This window comes from Lycium ferocissimum, chromosome 11, assembly GCF_029784015.1.
Source record: "Lycium ferocissimum isolate CSIRO_LF1 chromosome 11, AGI_CSIRO_Lferr_CH_V1, whole genome shotgun sequence".
Taxonomy (NCBI): Eukaryota; Viridiplantae; Streptophyta; class Magnoliopsida; order Solanales; family Solanaceae; genus Lycium; species Lycium ferocissimum.
The window spans coordinates 42,019,169-42,044,960 of record NC_081352.1 but is presented as its reverse complement, the minus strand read 5'-3'; the positions used below and the strand labels follow the sequence as shown (position 1 = coordinate 42,044,960).

General features: G+C 34.4%; 3 protein-coding genes across 12 annotated transcripts; 1 reads left to right on the top strand and 2 right to left on the bottom strand.

Moving 5' to 3' along the window:
* Nucleotides 1-153: 153 nt before the first annotated feature.
* On the bottom strand, nucleotides 154-4,130 carry LOC132037783 (protein NUCLEAR FUSION DEFECTIVE 6, mitochondrial-like). Of its 6 annotated transcripts, none has more exons than XR_009409993.1 (4): nucleotides 3,862-4,129; nucleotides 3,660-3,781; nucleotides 1,525-1,582; nucleotides 558-779 (listed from the first exon to the last, which is right to left on the bottom strand). XR_009409993.1 is itself a non-coding variant. In XM_059428400.1 (4 exons), exons 1-3 carry the CDS (start codon nucleotides 4,011-4,013, stop codon nucleotides 1,166-1,168), a joined length of 294 nt encoding a protein of 97 aa, XP_059284383.1. In that variant the 5' UTR covers nucleotides 4,014-4,130; the 3' UTR covers nucleotides 558-781; nucleotides 1,150-1,165. The 6 variants fall into 6 exon arrangements, 4 of the variants coding, with proteins under 4 accessions (XP_059284384.1, XP_059284383.1, XP_059284381.1 ...); XM_059428400.1 differs by lacking the exon at nucleotides 1,525-1,582 and adding an exon at nucleotides 1,150-1,185 and having other exon boundaries at nucleotides 558-781; nucleotides 3,862-4,130; XR_009409992.1 differs by lacking the exon at nucleotides 558-779 and adding an exon at nucleotides 969-1,185 and having other exon boundaries at nucleotides 3,862-4,128.
* Nucleotides 4,131-5,703: 1,573 nt separating this feature from the next.
* LOC132037107 (uncharacterized) lies at nucleotides 5,704-13,717 on the bottom strand. Of its 2 annotated transcripts, none has more exons than XM_059427566.1 (18): nucleotides 13,534-13,717; nucleotides 12,705-12,785; nucleotides 12,286-12,375; nucleotides 12,096-12,207; nucleotides 11,825-11,852; nucleotides 11,063-11,161; nucleotides 10,890-10,959; nucleotides 10,768-10,802; nucleotides 10,575-10,649; nucleotides 10,242-10,337; nucleotides 9,389-9,452; nucleotides 8,833-8,886; nucleotides 7,859-7,944; nucleotides 7,710-7,770; nucleotides 7,574-7,638; nucleotides 7,337-7,442; nucleotides 6,322-6,410; nucleotides 5,704-6,109 (listed from the first exon to the last, which is right to left on the bottom strand). In XM_059427566.1, exons 2-18 carry the CDS (start codon nucleotides 12,768-12,770, stop codon nucleotides 5,947-5,949), a joined length of 1,359 nt encoding a protein of 452 aa, XP_059283549.1. In that variant the 5' UTR covers nucleotides 12,771-12,785; nucleotides 13,534-13,717; the 3' UTR covers nucleotides 5,704-5,946. The 2 variants fall into 2 exon arrangements, with proteins under 2 accessions (XP_059283549.1, XP_059283548.1); XM_059427565.1 differs by having other exon boundaries at nucleotides 12,705-12,797; nucleotides 13,534-13,716.
* Nucleotides 13,718-21,956: 8,239 nt separating this feature from the next.
* On the top strand, nucleotides 21,957-25,156 carry LOC132037065 (mitochondrial pyruvate carrier 1-like). 4 transcript variants are annotated; one of them, XM_059427499.1, is made up of 5 exons: nucleotides 22,021-22,177; nucleotides 23,362-23,469; nucleotides 23,560-23,614; nucleotides 24,192-24,327; nucleotides 24,835-25,156. In XM_059427499.1, exons 1-5 carry the CDS (start codon nucleotides 22,166-22,168, stop codon nucleotides 24,872-24,874), a joined length of 351 nt encoding a protein of 116 aa, XP_059283482.1. In that variant the 5' UTR covers nucleotides 22,021-22,165; the 3' UTR covers nucleotides 24,875-25,156. The 4 variants fall into 4 exon arrangements, with proteins under 4 accessions (XP_059283484.1, XP_059283482.1, XP_059283483.1 ...); XM_059427500.1 differs by lacking the exon at nucleotides 22,021-22,177 and adding an exon at nucleotides 22,318-23,048; XM_059427502.1 differs by lacking the exon at nucleotides 22,021-22,177 and adding an exon at nucleotides 23,119-23,173.
* The last annotated feature ends 636 nt before the right edge of the window (nucleotides 25,157-25,792 follow it).

The following is a 25,792-nucleotide window of genomic DNA, read 5'->3' as shown; positions in this document are numbered from 1 at the left end:
CCACGAGGGATTTGAGCTTTGTCGCTCACTCTCCAAAAATATTGTCATGCCTTGCCAAATCCTCCAAAAATGCACTACTTTTGGAGGATTTGATACATGGACAACATTTTTAAAAAGGTCTGAGCAACGTAAGTTATGAGCAAACTAGTTGAATTGCAATAATGCCAACGTTGAACATTACTTCCTGAGTAGATAGTTAAATCATCTCCACATATAATGCCAAATTGTACATTTATTCCTTAGCTAAGAAACCACATGGTTATTGTGATGGTAAATATTTAGCAACTAAATTGGCTGCCAATTTATTTGCAACTAATCAGATGAAGATATCCATCTAGACCCAACGTAGATTATGATACCCTGCAAATAGTCCCTTCAAATGGCAAGTTTGAATGAAAGCCTTGCTTCAACCCCCTGAGGACAGGTAATCGCTCATATGTCATTATCGGAAACTGATTGATCACCATAAAGCTCATAAACATCAAAAGCAAAGTTACAAAGGGAAAGATACACAAGTTATGTCCAATAACAGAAAAGATTTAAAGAGAAGGCACACAAGTTAGAAATCATCAACTTATTTCAGTATAAATTGCTACATCAAGTGTTGAGCTACATGTTTGTAGTATTAAAAGAAGATAAGATCTAGCACTTCTAAGTTTAAAATTTTAAGAAACCCAGGGGCATCTCTTTGGACTTTACTTAGCGCCACAATGTGCAAAAGTACACACTTCTAATTTTGCTCCAGCACTCCAAAAATCATCACACATCTTCATTTTGAGCTGATTGAATAAAAAGATAAATTGTAAGCACCAATTATACCAAGTGTAGTCTAGAAAGACATCCTGATTTAACATTACTGCTGAGGTAACCAAACAAAGAAAACATGATTATGCTTGTCTATAAAATAAATCCAATGACAATTTTTGTGAGGGCATCCATGAAGAAGAGCCAGAGATACACAGAGAATATGAAGTAAACATCTTTCATTGCCAGATTCATCAGCAAAATCTACAAAATATCCTGTCATTATACACCCCTAACAACCATCATATTTTATTTCTAATCCAGCAAAAGTACTAAACAAAATTTATGTAAGTAGCCATTTCTAAATTGAAAGCTTCCAAACATAAATGAATCCAACTCAGTCCTCTAAGCTTCTCCTTCTTCATCTAGTCTTGTCAACGCCTACAACAGGAAGAATGAAACATCCATCACTTAATCAAAGTGACAGAAATAGGAATCGGGAAATAGGTTATGGGCAACACTAAAAATGAAGAGAATGCAAGAGACTAATACAATTTCTGAGGATTTGACATCACTAAACTCTTTCAGGGCAATGAAAGAGTTTCAAGGGTATTTCCACTGTATCAGGAGGAAAAAGGAGGTTCCATGTATCATGCTCAGTAGCCAAACTTTTATTCCAAACTTTTTTGATATTTCAAAATTATAAATTAGAAGGTCCCTGTTAAACTTTGGTATGTCCAAGACACTAAAGGGAAAAAAAAAAATACTTGATTGACTTACCAAAGTAGTAAATGAGGGAAGGACATCAAATGAGGGTCCTATAGGTCTTGCTAGATACCTATATCAAAAATGAAAACCCGTTGGTCAGAAATATAAAAAGATGGATACACGAAAAACCACAAAATCTCGCCAAATGGTTACGGTTTATAGGAAAAGGGAACTAGATATCAAGAGGAGTAAGTATATGCAATGATGTTATTATGCGGTAGGTTGCTCCATTTAAATTGGCTTATTCATTCAGGTGGAAAAGAATGATTTCAAGTCTAGTTGAAATCGAATAATTGGAAAGATTGAAGGCTGTTGCCAGCAGAGGTGCTAGTCAACTAGATAATAGTTTCAAGCATCTTGAAATCATGAAAGATTCAGCCAGTACAGGACATTTAGATGAAGAAGAGAGCTACAAGCCTACAACTCCTGCTGGACTGAAAACAGTTATATGAACATCTTCAGCTAATTACAGGATTGATACTTTCAGATAATAGTCTAATACACCAGCTTCCAAATTAACACCACTCCCTTTCCCAGCAATGACAAAATTTAAAGAGCAATAATAAAGACAACTAAAGATCAAAAACTTGAAAGCCAGATGCAGATAAATTCCATCCTTTCAGAACCACTTGTCGTAAAAATTGATCACGTGTAATCACAACAAGGCTGACAGCTACATCTTTTTTCTCTATGAGAGGGGATAAGACCCCCATTTTGAATTCCTACATCCATTTCATTACCATTAGTGACTCTTTCTATGTAAGATTCGCAAAGCATGCCAGATCTAAACCCAAGTAAAAGAGAACTGTGGTAAGACGACTAGCATAATAATAGTTCCGAACCGTGCCACAGACAAACCAAGTGAAGCGTAGAGGGCAGGGCCATTACCCATTGTGATTCGACCACTCCCAACTGTCCCTCAGAAATTTCTCGATTATCAAAGAAAAAATAATAGTCCGACTACAATGAATTCACTAAATATTGATTCTATAAATCGAGCGGAATAAAACAAAAGATCATAAAACTGATTTTGGAATTAAAGCATGCTCCCTCCATCCCAAAATACGCGTCGCTTTAGCTCATTTAATGCCCATTAAGAAAAATAATAAATACAAGGTATAGTTTACTATGTTACCCCTATTCATTAGTAGATGCTACTTGAAAACTGAGCACTCGTAAGAAGAAGTAGTTGGAAACAACTACTATTTTTGTCTTGAATTCCTAAAGTGACTCTTATTTTGGGACAAGCTTTTTTTTCTTTTTGCTAAAGCGACACTTATTTTGGGATGGAGGGAGTAGTTAATTGATTTGATTAGTCTGATCTGCATCACCTAATAACTAATTTTGCACAATTCTCAAACATTTACATAAGCATAAACTTAACACAACTAATAAAGCAACACTCCTAATTAACACATTTTCCAAATCCAATTCCCTTAACAAATAATATTCATCAGTTCTAATTAGATCAACTAGTACAGTAAGGTACCAACAGAAATCAAACTAATCAATAACAACTAATGAGGCAGCACTCCTAATTAACACATTTTCCAAAGCCAATTCCCTTAACAAATAATATTCATCAGTTCTAATTAGATCAACTAGTACAGTAAGGTACCAACAGAAATCAAACTAATCAATAACAACTAATGAGACAGCACTCCTAATTAACACATTTTCCAAAGCCGATTCGCTTAACAAATAATATCATCAGCTCTAATTAGGTCAACTAGTACAATAAGGTACCAACAGAAATCAAACTAATCAATAACACCTAATGAGGCAGAAAACACATTTTCCAAAGCTTCGCTTAATAATATCACCAGCTAAATTAGGTCAACTAAATACAGTAAAGTACCAACAGAAATCAAACTAATCAATAACAACTAATGAGGCAGCACTCCTAATAACACATTTTCCAAAGCCGATTCGCTTAACAAATAATATCATCAGCTCTAATTAGGTCAACTAAATACAGTAAAGTACCAACAGAAATCAAACTAATCAATAACAACTAATGAGGCAGCAGCAGCACTTCTAGTTAACACATTTTCCTAAGCCGATTCGCATAACAAATAGAATTATCATCCTTAATTAGGTCAACTAAATACAGTAAAACAGAAATCAAAGTAATGAATAAATTGTACCTTCAGAGAGCCAACTGTAACTACGAAGAGAATCAGTAAGCATAGAAGTCATCAAAGCGGAAGCAGTAACGGTATGATATGGCTGCAATGACTCCAAACAAGCACTCATCTCAGCAGGACACCTGCATAAATTTGTTCGTTCAGTCAACATATTATTAAGAAGAAGAAATAGAATATTCTAGAAACTTCTAGCAAGTAGTACCTGAAGATGCGGTGAGAAAGAGGAGTTCTAGAAGAAGAAGAAGGTGTGCGAAAGGGAGATGAACGAGCTGATTTAGCTTCCGATGCGATTTTAGATGCGGCATTGCGTACGGACGGTGACCGGAAAATGGATCTAGCGGCGGCGATTGCCATCGGAAAAGGAGAACCGTTAGATTTGTGTGCAAATGTAAGACAAGGTTTGTGATGAAATGAGATTACAGGGTTTTGGGTGGTAAAACCCTAGCGGGAATGCTTGGCTTGGCTGCTTCTATTTTTTCTTTTCCTTTTTTAACCTTTTTCTCTTTTTGTTTCTTAATCTCAAATTATTTGTTGTGATTTCTAAAAATAGATGTTATAAATTCTTCTCTCCGTTCAGTTTTACTTATCTACTATATTAAAAAATAATTTTTAACTTTTAACTTGTCTACTTTAGCATATTAAGAGAATAACAAATTTTTTCCTGTTTTATCCTCAATATTAATTACGATTTAAATCAATCCTCAAGTTTATTGAGACAATACACTAATTAATATGGGTGTTATGGTAAAATTTGTATTTGATTTATTAGTAACTTTTAAGAGGCTTGCAAAGTCCATTGTGGATAAGTAAACGCGAACGAAAGGAGTATTTATTACGCATATCAAGATAGGGTCTTCCAGAAATAGTATCTCTACCTTCACGAGGTCGGTAAGGCCTGTGTATACTTTACCCTCCCAGACCCCACTTGTGAAATTACACTGGGTATGTTAAATTAGCATATCAAGATAAAAAAAAATATTTTTTCTTGTTTTACCCTTAACAATAATTAGTTATTTCCCAAATCATTTTCAAGACCTAAGATTAACATTGATCAATATGGGTATTGCGGTAAAATACCCATATTCATTATTATTTTTTAAAGAATGTGTAAATCCATAATGGATAAGTAAAAGTGAATGGAAGAAGTATTTTAGAAGTTCACGATAAAATAGTAATTGTTCTTAAAGACTACAAAAACAACAATTATGGGGAGATGACACATAAACAGATTAAACATTCAATGAAGGGAGATTATATCTAAAGATATAAATAATGGTAAAGTAGTAAAAAACTCCTCCTGATTGATAGGAGTATTTTTCTCAAGGAACGTGCAAAAGAGAAACACAATAAATAATTTGAGAAACATGAAGTAGTTTATTTTCTCGATATTTGACATGATTGATCCTATAAGATGATAGTTTTCATCTTTAAGTTTGGTACCAACATTTGCTACTACTTCATCCGAGGTAGAATTCAACAAATTTTTGTGCAAATTTGAGTCAATTAAATGAGAAAATGATGTAATATAATATGCTTTTTTCTAGACTTTTTTTGTTTGTATGTAAATATGTTTCATGTCACTAGCCAACCATCACTACAATTGGCGGTGTTTTTTTTCTTCTCTGACACTGAAAGTTTGGAGAATCATAACAGCAACTCTTAATTTCACCATCTTTGTCAGCACACGCATTCATTCTGGGTGCAAACACATTCTACTGTAGTACAAGTTTTCAACTATCAGAGTATTTACTCTTTTTTCAGATCACTTAGAATTCAAATGCTTAATTATGCCCTAGAAACAACAACAACAACAACAACATATCCAATGTATTCCCACAAGTCGGATATAAGGATGGTAGGGTGTACGCAAATCTTATCCCCGGGGAGATAAAGAGGTGGTTTCCGAAAGACCCTCGACTCAAGTGACATAAATGACAAGGCAGTTTGAAAAAAGACAATACATAACTAAACAAGGCAGAGCGAATAAGAGTATTTTCTTTATTCTCTAATTTTTTTTTAAAAAAAAAAGATATTATCAATTCCAAAATATATAATTGATCATTCATATTAACAGAATAGATTTAGTCAAACAGAACTCAAACAAAGGAATATTACAGTATTGAAGATCATAGAGTTAGTAAATATCCCTAAGAGACACCACATTGAAAATCTATTCAATTAAGTCGTAAGATGAAGAAAGATTAGAGTAACCAGCAACAAAGTTTTAACGGAAGTAATGTCTAGTTAACCAAAAAAAAAAAAAAAGTTTTAACGGAAGTAACCGCCACTACATCTCAACTTTGACAATTCTTAGCGTTCGCAATGACTTATTTTGAATGCTTCCTGGTGCACTGTGAGCTTTCCTCTTCTCCTCTCTCCGCCTCTCAGATTCAGTCATCTCACGTATTTGTTTAGTTGCCTTATAGATTGGTTTTGGCAAGTGCCTGTGTCTGCAAAATCATAATAGAGGGAAATGATGATAACCTCTTTTGGTTAACCATGCAGCTTTGTTCTGAACTTCTCACTTTAGCTTAACCATGCAGTTTTTGTTCAGGCTTATGAGTAAGCGAAATATAGGTCACAGTGTAACAAGCTTTTCACACCGAGTGGACATGATCTTACATGCTAGTTAACAGGAGCTTAGTCATAGTTGTAACTTTACCTGACGATGCGCTTGACTTCAGGAAGATGCTTGTAGCGATTCTTGACAGCCTCCAAATATTCATGTCTTTTCCGCTCTCTTGGCAAAATCTGCAAGAACATAATTTTCAGCTTTTACATCCAGATTGATGTGAAGAAAAACAGAAACAGAATTACAAAACAATCAAAAAAAGCTTACATCAAATAGCATTCTTTCCCATTTTCTTTCAAACAATAGTACAATATTCGCCCTCCAGAAATAGTTAGGACCAGATTATTGTGTTCATTATTGAAGGCAAATGTACAGTGATGCACATTAAAGGCAACAGAACATATCAGAAAGTCAATCTTTCAAAAAAAGTTCCAAGACAATAGTACTTTTTTTTTCTTTTGCACAACAGTTGCTGCACAATCAAATGTTAATCATTTCACAGGCTATATCTTTCTCCCCTTTTTCCTTCCAAACATTTTGTTTACTGACAAGGATTTATTTATCTTCATGTTTGGGTGTTTTAAGCATTTACTTTTCATCTATGCACTTACAGCTCTCTCTCTTTCCCTTCTTTTCCTCTTTTATTACTCACCACTCTTAATTTGTGCAACGATTTAAATGAAGAACCATAAAGTCTTTACAAGTTTGGAATCTCCTTTTCATGTACATGCTTGCAGCATTCTAATTAACAAACTCTACTAACTCGTTATTCACATGTTTAAGAGTTCTACTGAAGAAATGTAAAGGTTTTCGTTGTTTTTTCCAAAAACTAAAACCAAAAATCTCACCACGCTCAGCAGCCCAAGAAACTAGAACAGATGGGTTATAAAAGCTTACAACCTCTTGATCTCATTTTCTTTTTCAATCTTAACCACCGTGTTGAAACAAATCCACAATTATAGAGGAACAAGAGAAAGAGAGATATTAAGAAAAATCTCGGAAAGATTCAAACCCATAATGCATTGAAAAACAGAAATGCTACATGTAAAAACATTCCCTGAAAACAGTATATAAATCTAAAGAATCAAGCAGTGTAGGTACATACAACTCCCAATTGTTCAGATGCTTTTGCTTTCCATAAACGAAGGTTGGTATCGTCACTTCCTGAGACAATATAACTTGCATCGCAACTGAACTTCACACAGAATACCCTGAGTTGATGACAGATGTCAGAAAAGTACACTATAAGCAGCCAAGACGGTCAATTATTATTGGGGATAACTACATGATAAGTAATAATAAAACAGAAAAGATGCTTCTTTATCAAGATATGGAGTGAAACCTCTGCATCCTCTTAGTGTGATACGTTTCCCTGCTGTGACCACCATTATATTGGAAAATTCTCACCTACAAAGTATGGTAATTCGGTCAAAGTGCTGAGGACACTAGGTGAACAAATAAACTTGACAGGAACTTACTGATCTATCATAAGATCCAGTAACAAATTCTCGACCGGTTGGTGAATAATCTATATCCATCCTGCAAATAAACTACAGACGTTAGCAACAAACCCTGCTTGTCAAATCCAACACATGAACTGCAGTAAATGAAAGAGATGATTACTTACACTGAAGAGACATGACCTTTATGCACACATTTGGCTTCATTTAACTTTCTAACATCATAACTGTAGCAATTGCGATCATCATTAGCCTACATCGACGGGACATGTTAGTAGTCATTGCAAAGAAAGCACCTAATATATAAAATCCATACTGAAAAGTGAAAACAACCACTAAAGTTTATGAAAATCAACACTTTGTGAGACTCAAGCTCTTGTATTCTGCATGCACTCAACCTCCAGAAATACGGCTAAACTGTATAATTACTAAGTGCTCAGGCAGCTCCTTAATATCGCTGTCATGGTAAATAAGCGCAAAGGCAGAATACTGAAGCAAAACAAGTGGTGCACCAGATAAACCTCACATTTTGATAGAAACAAAGTTAAACACAGCTATAGCAATATTTTACAGAGGCTCTGCTTTCAGGCCTAGAATTTTAGCCAAATTAAGCAGCTTTAGAGTTAATGGAATAGTCCATCCCCTAGGAGTCAAAACTCAAAACTCTAATCTCATTGAACCTCTAGCATAACCTACCACGTGTTCAGATGATGATCTAATATAATTATCTCAAAAAAAGTGACATGCTAACATAAACATGTATTCATATCAATTCTAAATCAATACGTACGAAAATATCAATTAAAGGGAATTAAAAGTTTATTATTGTGGTGACTAACAAGTTGTTCACCTTATTAATTTTTTTTTTTTTTTTTTTTTTTTTTTGACAATGGTAAACAGACCCTTATTACATTTTGGTTCCAGTTAAAATCAAATTTCATCGTACCTTATCCCCCCCCCCCCCCCCCCCCAAAAAAAAAAAAAAAAAGAATCAAAATTCAAATTCACATTTAAGTGGCTAAGACCTGCCACCTGTAATCTAGGAATCAGAAAGGGGTGATCAAGGAACTGAAAGCAGAAGTATCTTGACGAGCATCGCAAGATACAAGAAAGGAGGACAAAGTTCTCATGTTGTACTCACGGCAGTAAAATTCATTGGCTCCATGGGATTCCATGCTATAGAATTAGTTTTTGTCTGCAAAAAGAGATATTAAGTCAGAAATGAACCTTTTTGAAAAAATACAAAGCAGATATATAGTAAAAGTTGTTATCAAAGATATACGGCTTAAAGATACTAAGACAAGATTTTTTATCTTTGCTCTAGCAAAAGATACTCTCACTGCAAGTGTCCTAAAATGCGGGGAAACAAAAAAAGAAAAATGACAAGGCCACAAGAGCGTGCAGTGAGAAGGAACAAGGTAAGTGCAAGCTTATTAATTTGGTTATTGATTAGTAACATGGGCTTGTTTTTTACATCAGCTGAATTACTCAATAGCAGGTCCCATCAGTTCTTTTTTCATGACTACAGAACCAATGGAAAAGCCAATCACTCAAAAGATATTGGAAGCCTAAAAGAAATGAATTGCCTCAATCGCTCACAAATTATCAAATTAAGTAGCTTATGGGCCAGCATTTTAACAAAACGAGACCCCTTATTCGTCAGCCGTAATTTTTACTGAGATAATTGTGCTGCTTACCTGCATAATAACCTTTCTAGCTGGTGTAGAAAGCCGTAAATCATAGATGCTTATGCTACGATCACTGCAAGAAGGATCAAATACCACACAATAAGTAGCTGCAAACCAAAAATCGGATAACACTTGGAAACATTGCGAGCATCAATTCTAATGTAGTCACTGAGCAGTTACTGAAATTAAAATAACATCTTAGAATTAACAAGCATGGTATCTGCTATTCTAAAAGACCATTCACGAGTACCAGCAAAAGAGCAGAAAGCGCGAACTAATCAAGCGCTCGAAGCAAAACCATCTAAGACAAGATTATTTTTCAGAACACCTTAACAGATGCAATATTTTATTGATTTTGCCATAAATGTTGGGAAGATTCATGTACTTTCACTAATTAATTTTTTAAGTTTGATTTGACAATCAAAGAAGCTGCAACTACTGTGTGTATGTTTGTCCCAGACATTAACAACAGAGATGCACATAATAGTGAATTTTCAAAAGGATAAGAGAAATTTAACTTGAGAAAGGTTATATAAAAAAAAAATAAAAGGTTCTATATTTAAACATGTATACCACATGATCGGAAGATGCAGATACCCGCGCAAGTATCAGACAAAAAAGAAAAGATCATGGAAACAACCTAGGTATTAATCACCTTAAAGAAAGGAGCATCACATATGAAAATATGAACTAACAACAATAGATTGATTACCTTGAGTAAAAAGTGATACGCACTAAGTTAAAACAAAAGAGTCAGTTATGCATCTGGGCAAGAAACTTATAAGAAGGCCTTCAATCCTTCCCCAACAAACAATAAAGAAAAAGAGGAAAAGAGGGCTCTAGAATCTTAAGAAATGAAAACCTTGCTGATGTTACCAAAAGATTAGGCTCCCCTGGATTAAACCGAACAGATGTAACTGTGTCTTTCCCCCATTCAAAACTATTAACCGGCTGAGACCTGGTTCACAAGATCAGTAAAATGTGTTAAAAACTGCAAAAATCTAGCATCGTCGCACCGGGCTTGCCTAGTGCAGGTTACCTCTCCTGTGTGGTTTGCGAGCTATTGCACAGGAGCTGGGTTTACCCTGTGCGCACCCGAAGGGTAGCGGCTGCGGGTTCCCATGTCATCAAAAAAAAAAAAAAAAAACTGCAAAAATCTAGCAGCAGCAAAGATATGAGAAATGGGTGAGCAAACCTGTTATGGTTCCAAATGTCAACTTGAGCACCAGCTGTGGCAAAAAGATCACCATCCCATTGGTGGTCAACACCCCTGAGAAACAACAACATCAATAGCAGTTTGAAGATATGAAGCCAGAGAAAAACAAATAAAGTAATCATGATATACTTAAGTTAATCATCTTGCAAGTGCAATGACACAAATAACATACCAGAATGCATTCTTCCGAACATGAACAGCCAATGGCTGAGAATAAAAGAATTCAGTTTGTTAGACAATCTGGCACACTAAGTTCATGCATGGTAAAGAACAGAAAGCTTGAAATGCATTTACCTGGGATGAGTTATCAGATCCATCATCTGACTCCATTAGAGTAGCAACAGGAACTTTCCAGAGCCTAACACTATAGCAAAGTAGCTCAAAGCACAGTGGTTCAGATATAGTACATGAATATTTTCAACATAAATTTTGTATCCACACATGCAATAGTTCCCGTGAAGCCTTACGTGCAATCAGTTCCACATGATACAAGAATACCGCCATCTGTGGACACGGTCAAACCACGTACTGCACCTTGGTGACCAGGAAACTGACATACTGTCCGCCTATCGTTTTGCCAAAAAAAAAAAAAAAAAAAAAAAATTTGGGCAAACAATCACTAGAAGGCCCATGACTGGGATCAAAAAAAATTTCAAAAGAACAACCACGAGCCGTTCATCAAGTAATGGGAACTGAAAAAAGAGAGCCTTTTAAAAATCCACTAACATGCTTCTATTTGCTGGTTACAGATGAAAAAGCTGCATATAAGTTCAAGTTAAGAATATAAATAGTCCATTAACGTACCCTTCAAAGATAAAGAAAAGAAAATGCAAACAGAGAAGAATCCCCCATCAGATTGATCTAAAGCCAAAAAAGAGAGTTTGCATGTTTCAACCCCCTTACACTCCAAGGATGAAACATTTAAAAGAAGTGCAAAACGTGACAAAATCGGAGATAAAGATATCCCATAAAGCTTGTGTCATATACCAGGAAGTAACATGGAACTAAAAAATCCCTAGTGCATTGTGAATCGGTAGAATAATTGGGAAAAGCAATACTCCACTTACATTTAGTAATCCAAAATAATTAACCTCAGGTCTCAAGATCAGAATTTCAAGTTTATCACATCCCATACTTCATGGTATGTAATCAAAAGATATTTTCGAGTTCTAAAAGCTTTTTAACTGAAAACATGCTATTGGTCTAAAACAAGTGCATTGCATATCTACCTGGTAGCCAAATCCCATAGGCGAACATCTGCAAGAACACAAAAAAAATTCAGAAGCCCTACGTAATTAACAAATATAATCTTAATGTTCTCAGCCTGCAATACCTCGACGCCTTATTTGTCAAGGTTAAAGCTTTAATATTTTTTTAACTAAATGTATCATCAAAATGCAACACGATTTATCAAGTCATATGGCGAAAATGTATTTGAAAGGAGAAAACTTGAAGCTATGCAAGAAACTTATAAATAAAAAAGACGTTGAAAAGTCATACCACCATCCATGGAGCCAGAAAATATTCCTTTCAAGTGATTAGGATTCTTTGCCATGCAAGAGACAGCATCAATGTGCCCATCCATATCTCCGACGAATGGCCTTGCAAATATCTGGAAAAAAAACAAAACTTATATTGACACACTAAACAAAATAAAACAATAAAAATCAAATAAGGAAAGAGGAATAACCTTCTCTAGTTTTGCTGCATTCACGGCACGAACGTATTCCACTGCCTTCTCTTGAGGTCGAAGGTTGGGATCGAAGTTCCGAAAAACTCTCTGATCAGCATAGATCATTATGCAAGTCAATATTTTCAAGACAATGAGGACACGCATGATGCATGGCGTGAAAGCAAAAATCCCCAACAAAGAGTAAAAAAAAGGGATAATTACATTTTTGGACCACTGAAAAGAATAATACTCAGCAAATATATAGGTTCTGTATATGAAGAACAAATATACATATCGTATACACCAAATATACATTATCAGTGTAAAGGTAGGTATTATATATTTTGGCTAGCGCCCGTAATTAATTTCGGCCTCTGGGCCAAAAATAAAACAAATCCCTAAAGGCAATGATATGTAAAAGGAAAGAGTGGCCAAACCTGGAGGTCCTGACTACGTTCACGAGTAAATTCATCCGTAGACCGAGAAATCGCTTTCAACCGCATTATTGATCTCTTCACCTACAGCTTCAACTTTAGAGTAACCAGAATTGAGCTCAGTCCATCCCCTGATGATTTAAAATCTTAAATAGCCCAAAACATATATAATTAAATACTGAGCACCCAAGGGTGTGGCCTAGCGGTCAATGAAGTGGGTTGAGCACCATGAGGTCTCAAGATTAATTCCCAGCAAAGACAAAACAGACAAAACACTACGTGATTTCTTCCCATTTGTTCCAGCCTGGCGGACAGAGTTACCTGATACCTGTTGTTAGTGGGCAGTGGCATGTATCCCGTAGAACTGGAGATATTGACTACCACTAACATACTCTAACCATAAACACAACCATCACCTCAATTTACGGACAACTGAATAAACTGATTTCATGGGGTACTTACATTAATTGATTTCTAATACCTAAGTTCAGATAATTAAAAATTGAAACCGTTTATTTAGATAATTCAAAGAACAAAAAAAATCAATCAACTACACCTGAATCACAAACTAGTTGTTGTTGGCATTATAATTCCTCTATAGTCATTTAGCTCTACTTGGTGTTCAAGAAAATGGCCTATCCTTACAGGTATATAACCATGCATAATTGATAATACACTGACATACAACAAGGTAATAAATAGTTCATCCTCCTATTCTTGAGAGAAAGGTCTTGAAAACTTGATAATTAACAATCAAAACATATTAGTATATACTTTATTAAGAAACAAAATTAACCACAAATTTTCAAGAAAGATATGACTAGGAGCTCACCGGTGATGGTGATGACAAGAAGAGCAAGCGTACGTTAAGTTTCAAGAAGCCCTTCAGGGTTTAAGGTTGAGTTGGCTTAGGAGCCGTTTGGACTTTTATTTTTCCTTTCTGAAAAATTACTTATTCAAAATCAAAACATTTTGATTAATTATATATTGGACTGAATTTTTGAAGAAAAAAATTAAAGATGAATCTAAGTTCGGAAAAGTGATTTTTTATGGTATTTTTTTTCTTCTTTACTTTTTTTCCAAGTTAAATGTATGTTCAAACATTGCTTTAATTTTTAAATACAAATTTTTAACTTTTTTTCAAATACTATTAATTTCCTTTTTAAATATTGTATCATATTTTTATGTCCAAACACTTATTTAGCATCAAAGTAAAATCTTAAATTGCTATAAGAAGTGGGTTTTTTTTCCTTTAATTATACTTTTTAAATTATTAACATATTGATTTATGGTAGTACTTTTTTGCGGTTTCGAATATGTAATTTCTAAACTTGAAAAAATTATGAATGAATTCACACTGTAAATTAGATGTTTTTGTCAAGAACAGAGAAAAACAAGAGAGAAACTGAAGAATGATTATCTCAATTTGTTGACCTAATACATCAGACTACATAGGTATTTATACACAAGATGAATAAGAGATAAAAGGAAGCAAAATATCCTACACTTAATGTAAATCCTACCAAATATTCTACATAATATTCTCTAATTAATGCTACACAATATTCTACAATAAATATAAAATATCTCTAAGTATATTTTCATATATCTAGAGTATCTCTATTTATGTTTCCAATATTCACAATATCATGCTAACATCCCCCCTCAAATTGATGTTAGTGGATCAAGAAGCATCAATTTGCCTACTAGAAACTGATGACGTCGTCGTGCCATGGATTTTGTAAATGCATCAGCTATTTGAAGATCACTAGACACGTGTGGAAGAGTAATGACACCATTATCTACAGCTTCTCATATATAATGGCAGTCTACTTCGATGTGTTAAACCCTCTCATGATAAACAGGATTAGTTGCAATCTGAATGGCACTTGTATTATCAGCATGGAGAGGAGTAGGATTAGATTGAGGAAATCCAATCTCAGCAAGTAATCCACGAAGCCAAACAACCTCGGAGCAAACAGTAGACACGGCTCGATATTCAGCCTCTGTTGAAGATTTTGACACACGGTCTTGCTTCTTACTCTTCCAAGATATCAAGGACTCTCCAAGAAACATACACCAACCAGTGACCGAACGACGAGTGTCAGGACATCCAGCCCAATCAGAATCACTGAAAGCATTAAGCCGAATAGGAGAACCACTACGAAAGAATAATCCACGAGTAAATGCTCCCAAGAGATATCGAATGATGCGACGAACGAATCACCAAAATTGACTTACTTATTGGACGCAAAGATATCGGTCATGGCGAGCCTTCATAAATTGACTCACTTATTGGACTGCAAAAGAGATATCAGGCCGAGTAATAGTAAGATAATTTAGGCTCCCAACTAATTATCGAAACAAAGTTGGATCAGGCAGAAGATCTCCTTCCTCACGATGATACTTTACATTCAATTCCAATGGAGTATCTACAGAGGAAGATTCTTGAAGACTAGCCAAAGCGATTAAATCCTGAGTATATTTGTGTTGGTTTAAGAACACACCTAAAGAATCATAATGAACTTCCAACCCCAAAAAATATGTAAGAGTACCGAGATCTTTCATATGAAAAGAATCCTTAAGTTGCTACTGAATGCTAGTGATTAATTAAGAATCAGTTCCTGTGATAATAATATCATCTACATATACCAAAAGAAGAACACCACATGTAGACGTTTTCCGAATAAACAAAGACAACTCATATTTACTCTGCTTAAAAGAGAATTGTAGCAAAGTAGATCGAAACTTCTCAAACCAAGCTCTGCAAGCTTGTTTTAATCCATACAAAGTTCACTTCAATTTGCAAACATCTGATGTTAGTGATGAAAACAAACCAAGTAGAGGTTTCATATAAATATCTTCTTTCAGATCACCATGGGGAAAAGCATTCTTGACATCCATTAGATGAAGAGGCCAGTTTTGTGATTCAGCAATGGCAATAATAGTTCGCACCGTAGTCATTTTTGCTACTGGTTTAAAAGTCTCCTCATAATCCACACCGTACTCTTGTTTGTTACCAAGAACAACCAAGCGAGCTTTGTACCGATCAAGAGTTCCATCAGAATGAAGTTTAACTGAATAAACCCATTTACATCCAATTGGCCGGACATTTGAAGGACATGAAACAATGTCCCATGTGTTATTTTCTTTAAGAGCCAAAAGTTCTTTTTCCATTGCTTTCTACCAACATGCATGCTTGGAAGCTTGTGAGTGACAAGTTGGAATAGAAATGGTCGATAAAGTAGAAGAAAAACCATACCACTTAGGCGTATTTCGTACTCTGGTAGATCGCCGAGTAGGCTCAAGAGTGGCACGCCTTGATGAAATCTCAGATTCTAGTTATGGTGCAGTCTCAAGTGGCAGATCAGTCTCGGGACGGGGCAAAGTTGGTTGACGTCATTCATACACAAATCCAGGTTTGAAGTAGATGACAAATCCTCAAAAGTAGGAAGTAGAGAAGCAACAGAAGATGACTCAACATTAGTAGGAAAGAAATACTGATTCTCAAAGAAAATCACATTTCTAGAAACACGAAATTTGTTAGAACTTGGATCATAGCAAATAAACCCTTTCTGTGAAGTACTATAACCAATAAAGCACATTTAGTAGACTGAGCAGAAAGTTTATTATGTTGAGAAAGAGGAAGATGCACAAAATAAACACAACCAAATATATGAAAAATATCACAGCTAGGATTTTGGTGATAAAGATGATAATATGGAGAATCAAAATTTAACACTTTAGATAGCGACCCATTAATTAAATAGACAGCAATAGACAAAGCTTCAACCCAGTATTTAGATGGGACAGAACTCAATCAATAAAGTACGAGTGACATCCAAAAGATGACGATTTTTACGTTCAGCAACCCCATTTTGTTGTGGCATATATGGGCAAGAGCATTGTGAAACGATGCCTTTCTCAAGCAAGAAGTTTTTTAATTCATGAGACATATATTCTCCACTAGAACCAGATCTTAATATTTTGATACATGTAGAAAATTGAGTCTCAATGTAAGCCAAAAATGTCTTGAATTTAGAAAATACCTCAGATTTGGAACGGAAAAAATACACTCATGTAAACCGACCATGATCATCTATGAATGTCACAAAGTACTTGAAATGAGCATGAGAAATAATTGGTGAAATGCCCCAAAAATCACTATGAATGACATCAAAACACTTTGCAGCATGACTACCAAAATTAGGAAAAGGAAGAGTTTTACTTTTGCCTAATTTACAAGTAGAACAATCAAAGGAAGCAGCTGAAAATTAATTTTTATTTCCCAATAAACCAGAATTTGATAGATGAGACAACACAATAGAATTTGGATGTCCTAGACGCTTATGCCAAACCTCAGTTTCTTGGCTGTAAAAGTGCAAGCAAAAGATAGAACACGAGGAATGAAAAAACATATAGGAAACAATCTTTCAACTTTAGGCCGCTTCGCGATTATCGTCCCCGACACCTGATCCTGCACAAGGCAACCATTACGAGAAAAATTCACATCACAATTGTTATCTACCAATTGGCCAACAGAAATAAGACTAGTGGAGAGCTTTGGTGATACAAAAACATTCTTGAAAATTTTAGTAATATCCCCAACCTTGGTAATGGGCAAATTACTACCATTGGCAACCTGAATTTGTGATGGACCGTGGTACTCACGAACTTTTTGTAGCATGCTAGTTGAGTTGGTCATATGATTTGAAGCACCAGAATCAACAAGCCAAAAATTAGATTTAATATCGTTACCTCGTAGCCCCAAAGCAGAAAAGGCTGACACGATCATTTGCTGTACCATTTCAAGGAGTAAGAACTTGTCCAGCTGCTGGAGAAGCAAACTGGTTGTTAGTTCCAGTTGGAGATGACATATCAGAAGTGGAACCATTTATTCCAGCTTGAAAAGCATTAGTCCTACGATTTTGAGGGCGTGTGGAACACTCTTTGATAATATGCCCGTGTTATTTACAATAATTGCAGAACTTCTTACCACAATTGCTAGCAATATGACCGTATTGCTTGCAATCTTGCATTAGTTTTTGCTCATATCTCGTCCTTTTTTTTTCCTTGAGCGACAAATGCAACAATGGCAACATTTTCTTTCTTGAAAGTGTTTTGTGTGAGAAACGCCGCTCTTCACGAAGTAATTCCTCTAAACGTACATCGAGGAGGAGACGGTCACGATTCATCAAGTTAGAGCGAACACTCTAAAAAACAATTTCATCAAAAATTGATCTCGCTTGCTTTGCTCATGAACTGCTTGAATTATTGAGAGAGACTTAGCTTGTATTTTAGCATAAACAGTATCAGTAAATTCAGCCCATAAGTTCTAAAATCCAGAATAATAATCTTGAACAGAGAGATCTCCTTGACAATAATTAGCAATTTCATGTACTAAATGTTGAAAAGCGTCTTCTTGCTATTGTATTGGTTGTAAACCTTTTGTAAATAATCCCACATGGACTTTGCAGTCTTTTATGGCCTGAGATTAAGGACAATAAGAGGGTCAATTGACCCTAAAATCCATGTCATCACCCGAGCATCTTTGACCTTCCACTGATTTAACTTTATAGGATCAGTAGGAGCAGGATCACTCCCATCTATATGGCCCCATAATTCTTTTCCAGTGACAAATAGTTGAAACTGAAATTCCCAAGTAGAATATTTGTTTCCAGTGAAACGAACATTAGAGGACTCAAAGGCGATGTGAAGTCATGTTTTTGAATACCGAAAATCAAAAAACACAATGATACAAAAAAAAAAATAGCTTGAATAACTAAGACCAAGAGCCCTAAGTGTTTAGGACTAACTGTTGACCAACAAGAAGACAAAAAAGACTTTCAAAAAAAAAAAAAATTGAAAGTAAACCACAGACCAAGAACTCTATGAATCAAAGCGAGAAGGCTTTGATACCATGTCAAGAACAGAGAAAAACAAGAGAGAAACTGAAGAATGACTATCTCAATTTGTTGATCTAATACATCAGACTATATAGATATTTATACATAAGACGAATAAGAGATAAAAGGAAGCAAAATATCCTACACTTAATGTAAATTCTACCAAATATTCTATAGTTAATGCTATATAATATTCTACAATAAGTATAAAATATCTCTTAAGTATATTTTTATATATCTAGAGTATCTCTATTTATGTTTCCAATATTCACAATATCATGCTAATAGTTTTGTTATTGATACTTCAAATCCCTTCATATAAATTGGGATAAAGGAAAGTAGTTCTGATTAGTGAAAGCTCATTTAGATTATTTTATTTACTTGATTGTAAATAATCATTGAATGTTATACGTTTGGTTAATTTTGTTTATCATATCATATTATTATACTAGATTAATTGTACACGTGCTTCGTGTCAATCAATAGAATTGTATACAAGACATAAATATAGTTAAACGATATCTTTGAACTATAAAATAGAAACTAAAAAATTGCAAGTTACTCAAAATGATGAAGATTGATCGTGCTAAATAGTTTAATGCTTCTTTTACCTCTGAACTTTGAAGTTTGATATTGCTACATGCAACAAACTGTTGAAGGAAAATTTATGTGATTAGAGAAATTAAATTACATGTAGAAAGCTTGACATTGAAACGATATGTACAGCTTGTTCAAAGTGATAAACATAAGCTGTTTAACATGGATGGGAAACAAACATCTATAAGTGAGGATAACAAAGTTTTGTAGTCCAATAACATGGAAACTTCAACTATAAAGCCACTTGGGTCTTTGTAGTTGGTCTATCGTATTGACTTTTTGTGGCTCACTTTTACCCCTTAGTCCATGGTATGACTCTTTGCGGATCATCCACCTTTATCCTTAATAGATTATATTTTGTATTATTTGTTGTTATGCATTTTAGTGAATTTAAGCAATTTTTAAGGACCCGTTTGGCCATTAGAAATTTTCACCTTTTTTTCAAAAAAATTATTTACCTTTTTCCGAAAAATTATTTTTTAAAATTTGGAAATCAACGTTTAGCCGTGAAATAAAGTTGTATTTGAAATTTAAAAAACACCTAAAATCATATTTTTACTTCTTTTTTTTCACTTTTTTCACTTTCAATACATTCAAACAACCAAATATTATTTGCAAAAACTATAACCAAACACAACTCAATCTTTAACTCTAACTTTAAAATTCCAAAAGTGAAAAATATTTAGTTTTCATGGCCAAACGCTTACTTAGAGTCATATTTTTGTACATAAGTCATCCACATTCAAATTATCCCCATTAGTTTGGACGCAGCCGGGGCTTATTCCACTAGTTTATCCACAGGTGTCAATTGTCATAAAAATGATGTAACGTGTCCCGGTTATCCTTGTCTAAACGCTCCTTGGACAGGGAAATGATGTGATAATGTGGGGATGAGATCCCTCCAATAGAGTTTCCTCAAGTTTTTCTCAATGAAGTGGTAGATGATTGCGTTGAGATTTAGTTTAAACTATTACTCCCTCCGATTTAAAATAAGTATTATCTTAGTAAAAATTATATCAATTAAGAAATTAATAATTATGATGTGGAGTTTACTAAACTATCCTTATATATTATATGGTTTTTGAGCATTGAACAATATTAAAGAGGGTAACTTTTTTGATGTTAGGGGCATAATTGGAAACAATATTAATTCTTGAGGTAACTAAATATGTTTTGCTAGAGATGACACTTATATTGAACTTAGAGAGTAATAATTTAACCTACGATCCAAAAGCAATTTTTTTTTAAAGTTTCAAGGAAAACTCCGTTGCGCGTCTGTTGCTTATTTGTGGAATAAACCCGCAAATATTTTTCCGCACTAAAAGAATGTACGGCACGCGTATCTTCTGCTACCGAGAAGGACATTTAAATCCTTAGAGCCTCCTCAATAATTTAACCACACCCGAAGGTGCCCCAATCCAAAAGCAATTTTGCCCGCACATTTTTGCAACTTTTACTCACAACCTTTTGTCTAATTTTTCATCCATTTGAATGCAGAAGAAATCCGAGATGTGCAACTTCCTCTTCTTGAGCTCGTTTTTCCTTTTAATTTTCTTTTGTTTAATATCAAATATTTAATTGAACTGAAATGTCACATTGATTGATTCCTAATATTAGATTGAGATAAATTAAGAGTTGTAACAAACTTATGTATTATTTATTTTTCTTCCTTTAATCTGTCACCTTTTTTATAAAAATAAAAATAAAATTTTGAGGTGAGATGAAACCGTGTATGCTGGAAGAAACAACTCATGTATTGCGTGGAAGATAAGGATGAATAAGCGGAAGAATCATGAGTGGATTGAGATGACATGTGTGTAAACTCACTTTTTTTAAAAAAATTTTAAAAAAAAATGTTGCAAACCCGTTTCTTATAATATAATCAGGATGTAGATTAGAATTATTAAATAGTTTAAACAAAGTTCATCCATTTGTGTGCAAACATTTTTTTGGACCGTAGGTGCAATTATTAGTAACAGTTTAAACTTTAAACTAATCTCAACCTTCAAAATGTAAAGTGAACACTTGGCAATCATGCAGGTAGGCTAGAAAAGTCTTAAAATTTGGCCAAAAATTTGGCAACGTACGCAAACCATTTGGACAAACATTAAAGAAAAATTAGGCTAGAAAATGGACTCCCAACTTACCAGAAAAAACAATCATTCCCTTTGTCTTCATCTCTTGAGACGTGACCAAAGATTTTTCTAGTTACAAAACAAAATAAAACATCAGTCATGAGGATGACTTTTCAGGCAAAGACAGCCGTAAGGTAATGAATGATGCATTCATGCCTTTTCCTCTGCCTAACTCTGGTTTGCGATTTCAGCAGAATTCAGTGCTTCAAAATCAAAACGTATCCATACATATATGTGTAAAAAACAAGTTTAAATAAAATTAATTATGTATTTATTTTTATTTTTATGACAAGGGACGGATCTACGTGATGGTGTGGGTTCTCCGCCACCGTAGATCTTACAATTATATTGGAAAATATAGGAAGAGTATAATCATGAGAACCCACAACTTAATGCGTAGGTAGTTCGTGTAATATTGGACTTTATCGCAAAACCACGGATCGAATCCTCGTAGAGAGATAAATTCAATTGTGCAGTTTCTAAAAAAGCGCTCTTTTTCTCGTATCTACTGTAAATCTGCTTTCTTGTGTAATAAAAAAACACAAGAGATAAACGGCATTTCAAACAAGCGCGAGACCTCCCATTTGAAGAGACCTCCCATTTGAGAGATCTTTGCTCCACCAACTCACCACCCTTGCGGGTAAAATTAATTATGTATTTAAAAATTCACGTTTAATTTAGAACCCACAATATTAAATTCTGAATATAGCTACCTACCTTCTCAAATCACAAAATATAAATCCATACCCTCATGCTTCTCCATCTCCAAGTATATATACACTAATAGTAATCATCGTTTCAAGTGCTTTGCTTGCACGTCTCATGCATGACACAACTGGTAAGCCCTTTCATCTAATTTTTCGTTGCTCTGTTTATTAAGATTAAGTTTGCACAAAGTATATAGAAGACATCTTGGTTTTTAGTACTTCACAGAAAGGTAATTCCATTTCCTTTATAAGTTTGTTCCTAACATTTTATGGTTTCACTCATAGAGTTATTTAAGTTCTCATAGATTTCTTGTCACAACATATATATCTGGACTAGCGTATTAAAAAAGATACAAATGGTTCCCTTTCTCGCTTTTCCTTTCCAGATATTCCAATTAATTTTTTTATCCAGAAACTATATGTAATAACGAGAGATGAAGAAACGTCTTGCTGTTGAAAAAGCATGCTTATATTTGATTTTTACTTAGAGAATCAATAATCTTAACAAAAACAAAAACCATACACTTGCCCATATATGCTTTTAAGGGATTAGCGATAAGCTGTAGTTTACTTTTTGCCTTTTTCTAACATTATTGAAGTCAATCGGCCTAGATTAGTTGGGTATAGAGATTATACCTGCGTAGAACTACTGCTTCATATAGTCAATCTCCTTCTTTGAGTTAAAAGTCTGTTTCATGGGTGCTATTATTAACATACTTTTGATTAATTTGAATGATATTTAAATAAGCATAATGTTTCTTCTATATGCTTACATAATAGATTAAGAAAATTGATTTCGAATACAATTGATTAAAGGTGCCCTTGATTAAATCATAGAATGCATGTCTATTCAGAACCTTATTTATTCTCTTTCGGCATCATAGCTAGAAAAGAAGGTCATATGTCATGCAAATCTTGGTGGAGTTCTTAAAGTGCACAGGAGAGTTTTTAGGAGGAAAGTGATCTGTTTTGCATTTCTTGGTATACCAACACCTAATGAAAGTCTGTATTCATATTATAATTTCAACCGGATATCTTCTTCTCTTATTTATTAGTACGTAGTTGAATTTGGGTCAGCTTGGACGCACCTCGACTAATTTGTTAGCTTCCACCACCACAGTTATTAGGTAACAATCTGTCCACCCAGGCTTAGTCAAATGAAGACAATCACCTGATATTTGTTTTTTATCGCTACTGGAATTTGAATACTAATCTCCCATAATCTTTCCCACTAGTTACACCTTTGAGTGGCGGCATATATATATTCTTTTGGTGAACAATTTGAAATGCTTGTATTTTGTTTTGTTATATGCAGAGAGAATACAAAGTCATGGAATCTATCCGGGCATACTTGAACAGTCCTATGGGTCCTAAAACAACTCACTTTTGGGGTCCTATGGCCAACTGGGGATTTGTCATCTCTGTATGCATTATTCCCTTCATCATCTAATTCTTTCAAGTCACATCTCACTATAAAAGATGGACTGAAATATTAACAAATTGATTATGTTAGGGAATGATGGATGCAAATAAGCCCCCAGACACAATATCTGGCAACATGACTGCAGGTGAGCTATATACATGGCAGATTCATTTCTCAATACTTAGCAGAACTAAGAATTTTAATAAGAGAGAAAAAGAATGCAACACGTTAGATTCAAACTTTGAGCAATCGTTGTCACTATGCTAAAGCTTTCTTTATGTCGAGAGGATTTATATAAATACAAAAAAAGAGAATTATTTTTGCAGTATAATATTTCCTTAAATACTAGTAACTCCTCCTTTGTTGAAATCCTAGGTCTGCCTCCATATGTGAGACATAACTTTTGAAATACTTAACACCTTCTGCAGCTTGCGCGTGCTTTTGATTTCTATGTACATGAATGATTTCCTCATTCTCAAAATTGTTCCATTGATTTCCTCATTCTCAAAATTGTTCCATCTCTAAATCTTGAAATTAAGCTGAAGTTATAATCACTGGTAAGGCAATGAAATTTGTACACTAATAGTGCAGTTTGACAGGGCGTAACATGTTTGTTTTTGAAGTTTTCATATTAGGCTTACTATAAGCTAATTCTTAACTTGATGGTGTAAAAAATCTCTTTAAAGTTTTGACTTACCTTTTGTGTGTTTGACTGCATGCAGTATTGTGTGTATTTTCGATGTTGTGTATGAGATTTGCATGGATGGTGAGGCCTCGCAATCATATGCTACTAACTTGCCATGCTGCAAATGAATCTGTGCAACTCTACCAACTTTCTCGTTGGCTCGGACATCAACGGTATAACTTTGATCATCAATCATATAATGGGAGTTTGCGTGAAAGTTTAACAAATATAGAAAGACACTCTTTATTGGACAGACCAAAAAGAAAACTAACACACTTAAATTCGAACTAAGGAGTATTAATATATTGCAAGTTTAAATTTCTGATTCTAACTATATATATTTCCCATTCAAACACCATTTCTTTCCAAACATACGTACTCCTAACAATTGATATTTGAATAAACAGCCCAAAACCACATAATACTTCTCAACTTGTGGTGTGATACCTCCAATATATGTATTTTCTTACTTGGAATTATTTGCAAGTGCTCGCACTCATTAGGTTGTACTTAAGTCTTTGAATTTTAAGATCAACTATTTCTCTGTCGCTTTGCATCACTGCGAAGTGGGGACTTTTGTAGAAAGAGTTTTAGTTTGACCTGTTTTTCCTGTTTTATTTTCTTGTCTTTCATTCTGGTAATGAAAACATAATAATTTTTCGCTTTGTTATCATTTTTAGGAACCTCCAACAGAAGGAAGACGTGGCAGCTTCCAAGTGACTTTATTTACTTTTTTTCCCCAAAAAAAGATAGAAACGTATTAGTTTCCCACAAGCTTAGTTATGTACCAAGGAAATTGTATAAGCATAAGAACCTTAAACTACTAGGAGCGTGATTATAGTGCAGAACGAATAGGCCATCAGCCTTGTTCTCTTTTGCACTTCAAAAATGACTCTTGTACTAGTAAAGAGTGAAATTAAAACCACTTAAAAACAGCAGCTATCTAAACAGATTGCTTGGTGTATTAAATATCATGGTTGAGAAAAGCAGATTCTAAGGAAGGTATGACTACGCTAAAGTCTGAGTTAGCAAAATAGTAAATCAAACAAAGTCTTGTCTGACTTGCACGTTAAACTGTTAATTGAATCAGACAATTTATTGACATGGGTATAGTTTAGTGATACTACTTCAACGTCTCAAAATGTTGTTTGAGATCATAAATATAATCCAAGGCTTCTTTTTTCGCATAGTAGTCAATTATCTGCACATTAAACCCATTCCAACATAATTTGTTTAAAATTCTGCACACACAAGACTGAAGCAGAGGCCAAGGGGACTGAAGCCTCTTTTCTTTTTTTTTTTTTTTTTTTTTTGAATAACAAAATTCAATGGAACCTTACTATTAGATGGTCAAAAATTATTTCCGCACGTTGTGTTACAAAAACAAGCTAACATACTTATGAAATTACTACGATACCTGCAAATAATCTATGTTTGACGAGAAAAGTCTAGCCTAAAATGCAGCATGGAAAATCATTCCTGACAATCTAAATGTAAACGTGATCAAGGTTGCCAAACCGTTTGTGAACTTATATGTCCGACATCAACTCTTTACAGAAGCAACTAGTTTTTTTTCAACGTAAATCCATGTCTTCTAAACGCCTTGATTAACTTGAAAATGTCGTAAGTTAAATGGGA

Bases quoted from the DNA above. Each gene is read 5' to 3' on its own strand.
- LOC132037783 (XM_059428400.1), bottom strand. From the start codon at position 4,013: ATGGCAATCGCCGCCGCTAGATCCATTTTCCGGTCACCGTCCGTACGC. The intron at 3,782-3,861 runs GTACTACTTGCT...AAATTTATGCAG, and splicing joins CTTTCTCACCGCATCTTCAG to GTGTCCTGCTGAGATGAGTG. The intron at 1,186-3,659 runs GTACAATTTATT...TTCCTGTTGTAG, and splicing joins TTACAGTTGGCTCTCTGAAG to GCGTTGACAAGACTAGATGA.
- LOC132037107 (XM_059427566.1), bottom strand. From the start codon at position 12,770: ATGCGGTTGAAAGCGATTTCTCGGTCTACGGATGAATTTACTCGTGAA. The intron at 7,639-7,709 runs GTAAGTTCCTGT...CATACTTTGTAG, and splicing joins CTGGATCTTATGATAGATCA to GTGAGAATTTTCCAATATAA. The intron at 7,443-7,573 runs GTTTCACTCCAT...TCATCAACTCAG, and splicing joins CACACTAAGAGGATGCAGAG to GGTATTCTGTGTGAAGTTCA.
- LOC132037065 (XM_059427499.1), top strand. The intron at 23,470-23,559 runs GTATGCATTATT...TGATTATGTTAG, and splicing joins ACTGGGGATTTGTCATCTCT to GGAATGATGGATGCAAATAA. The intron at 24,328-24,834 runs GTATAACTTTGA...TATCATTTTTAG, and splicing joins CGTTGGCTCGGACATCAACG to GAACCTCCAACAGAAGGAAG.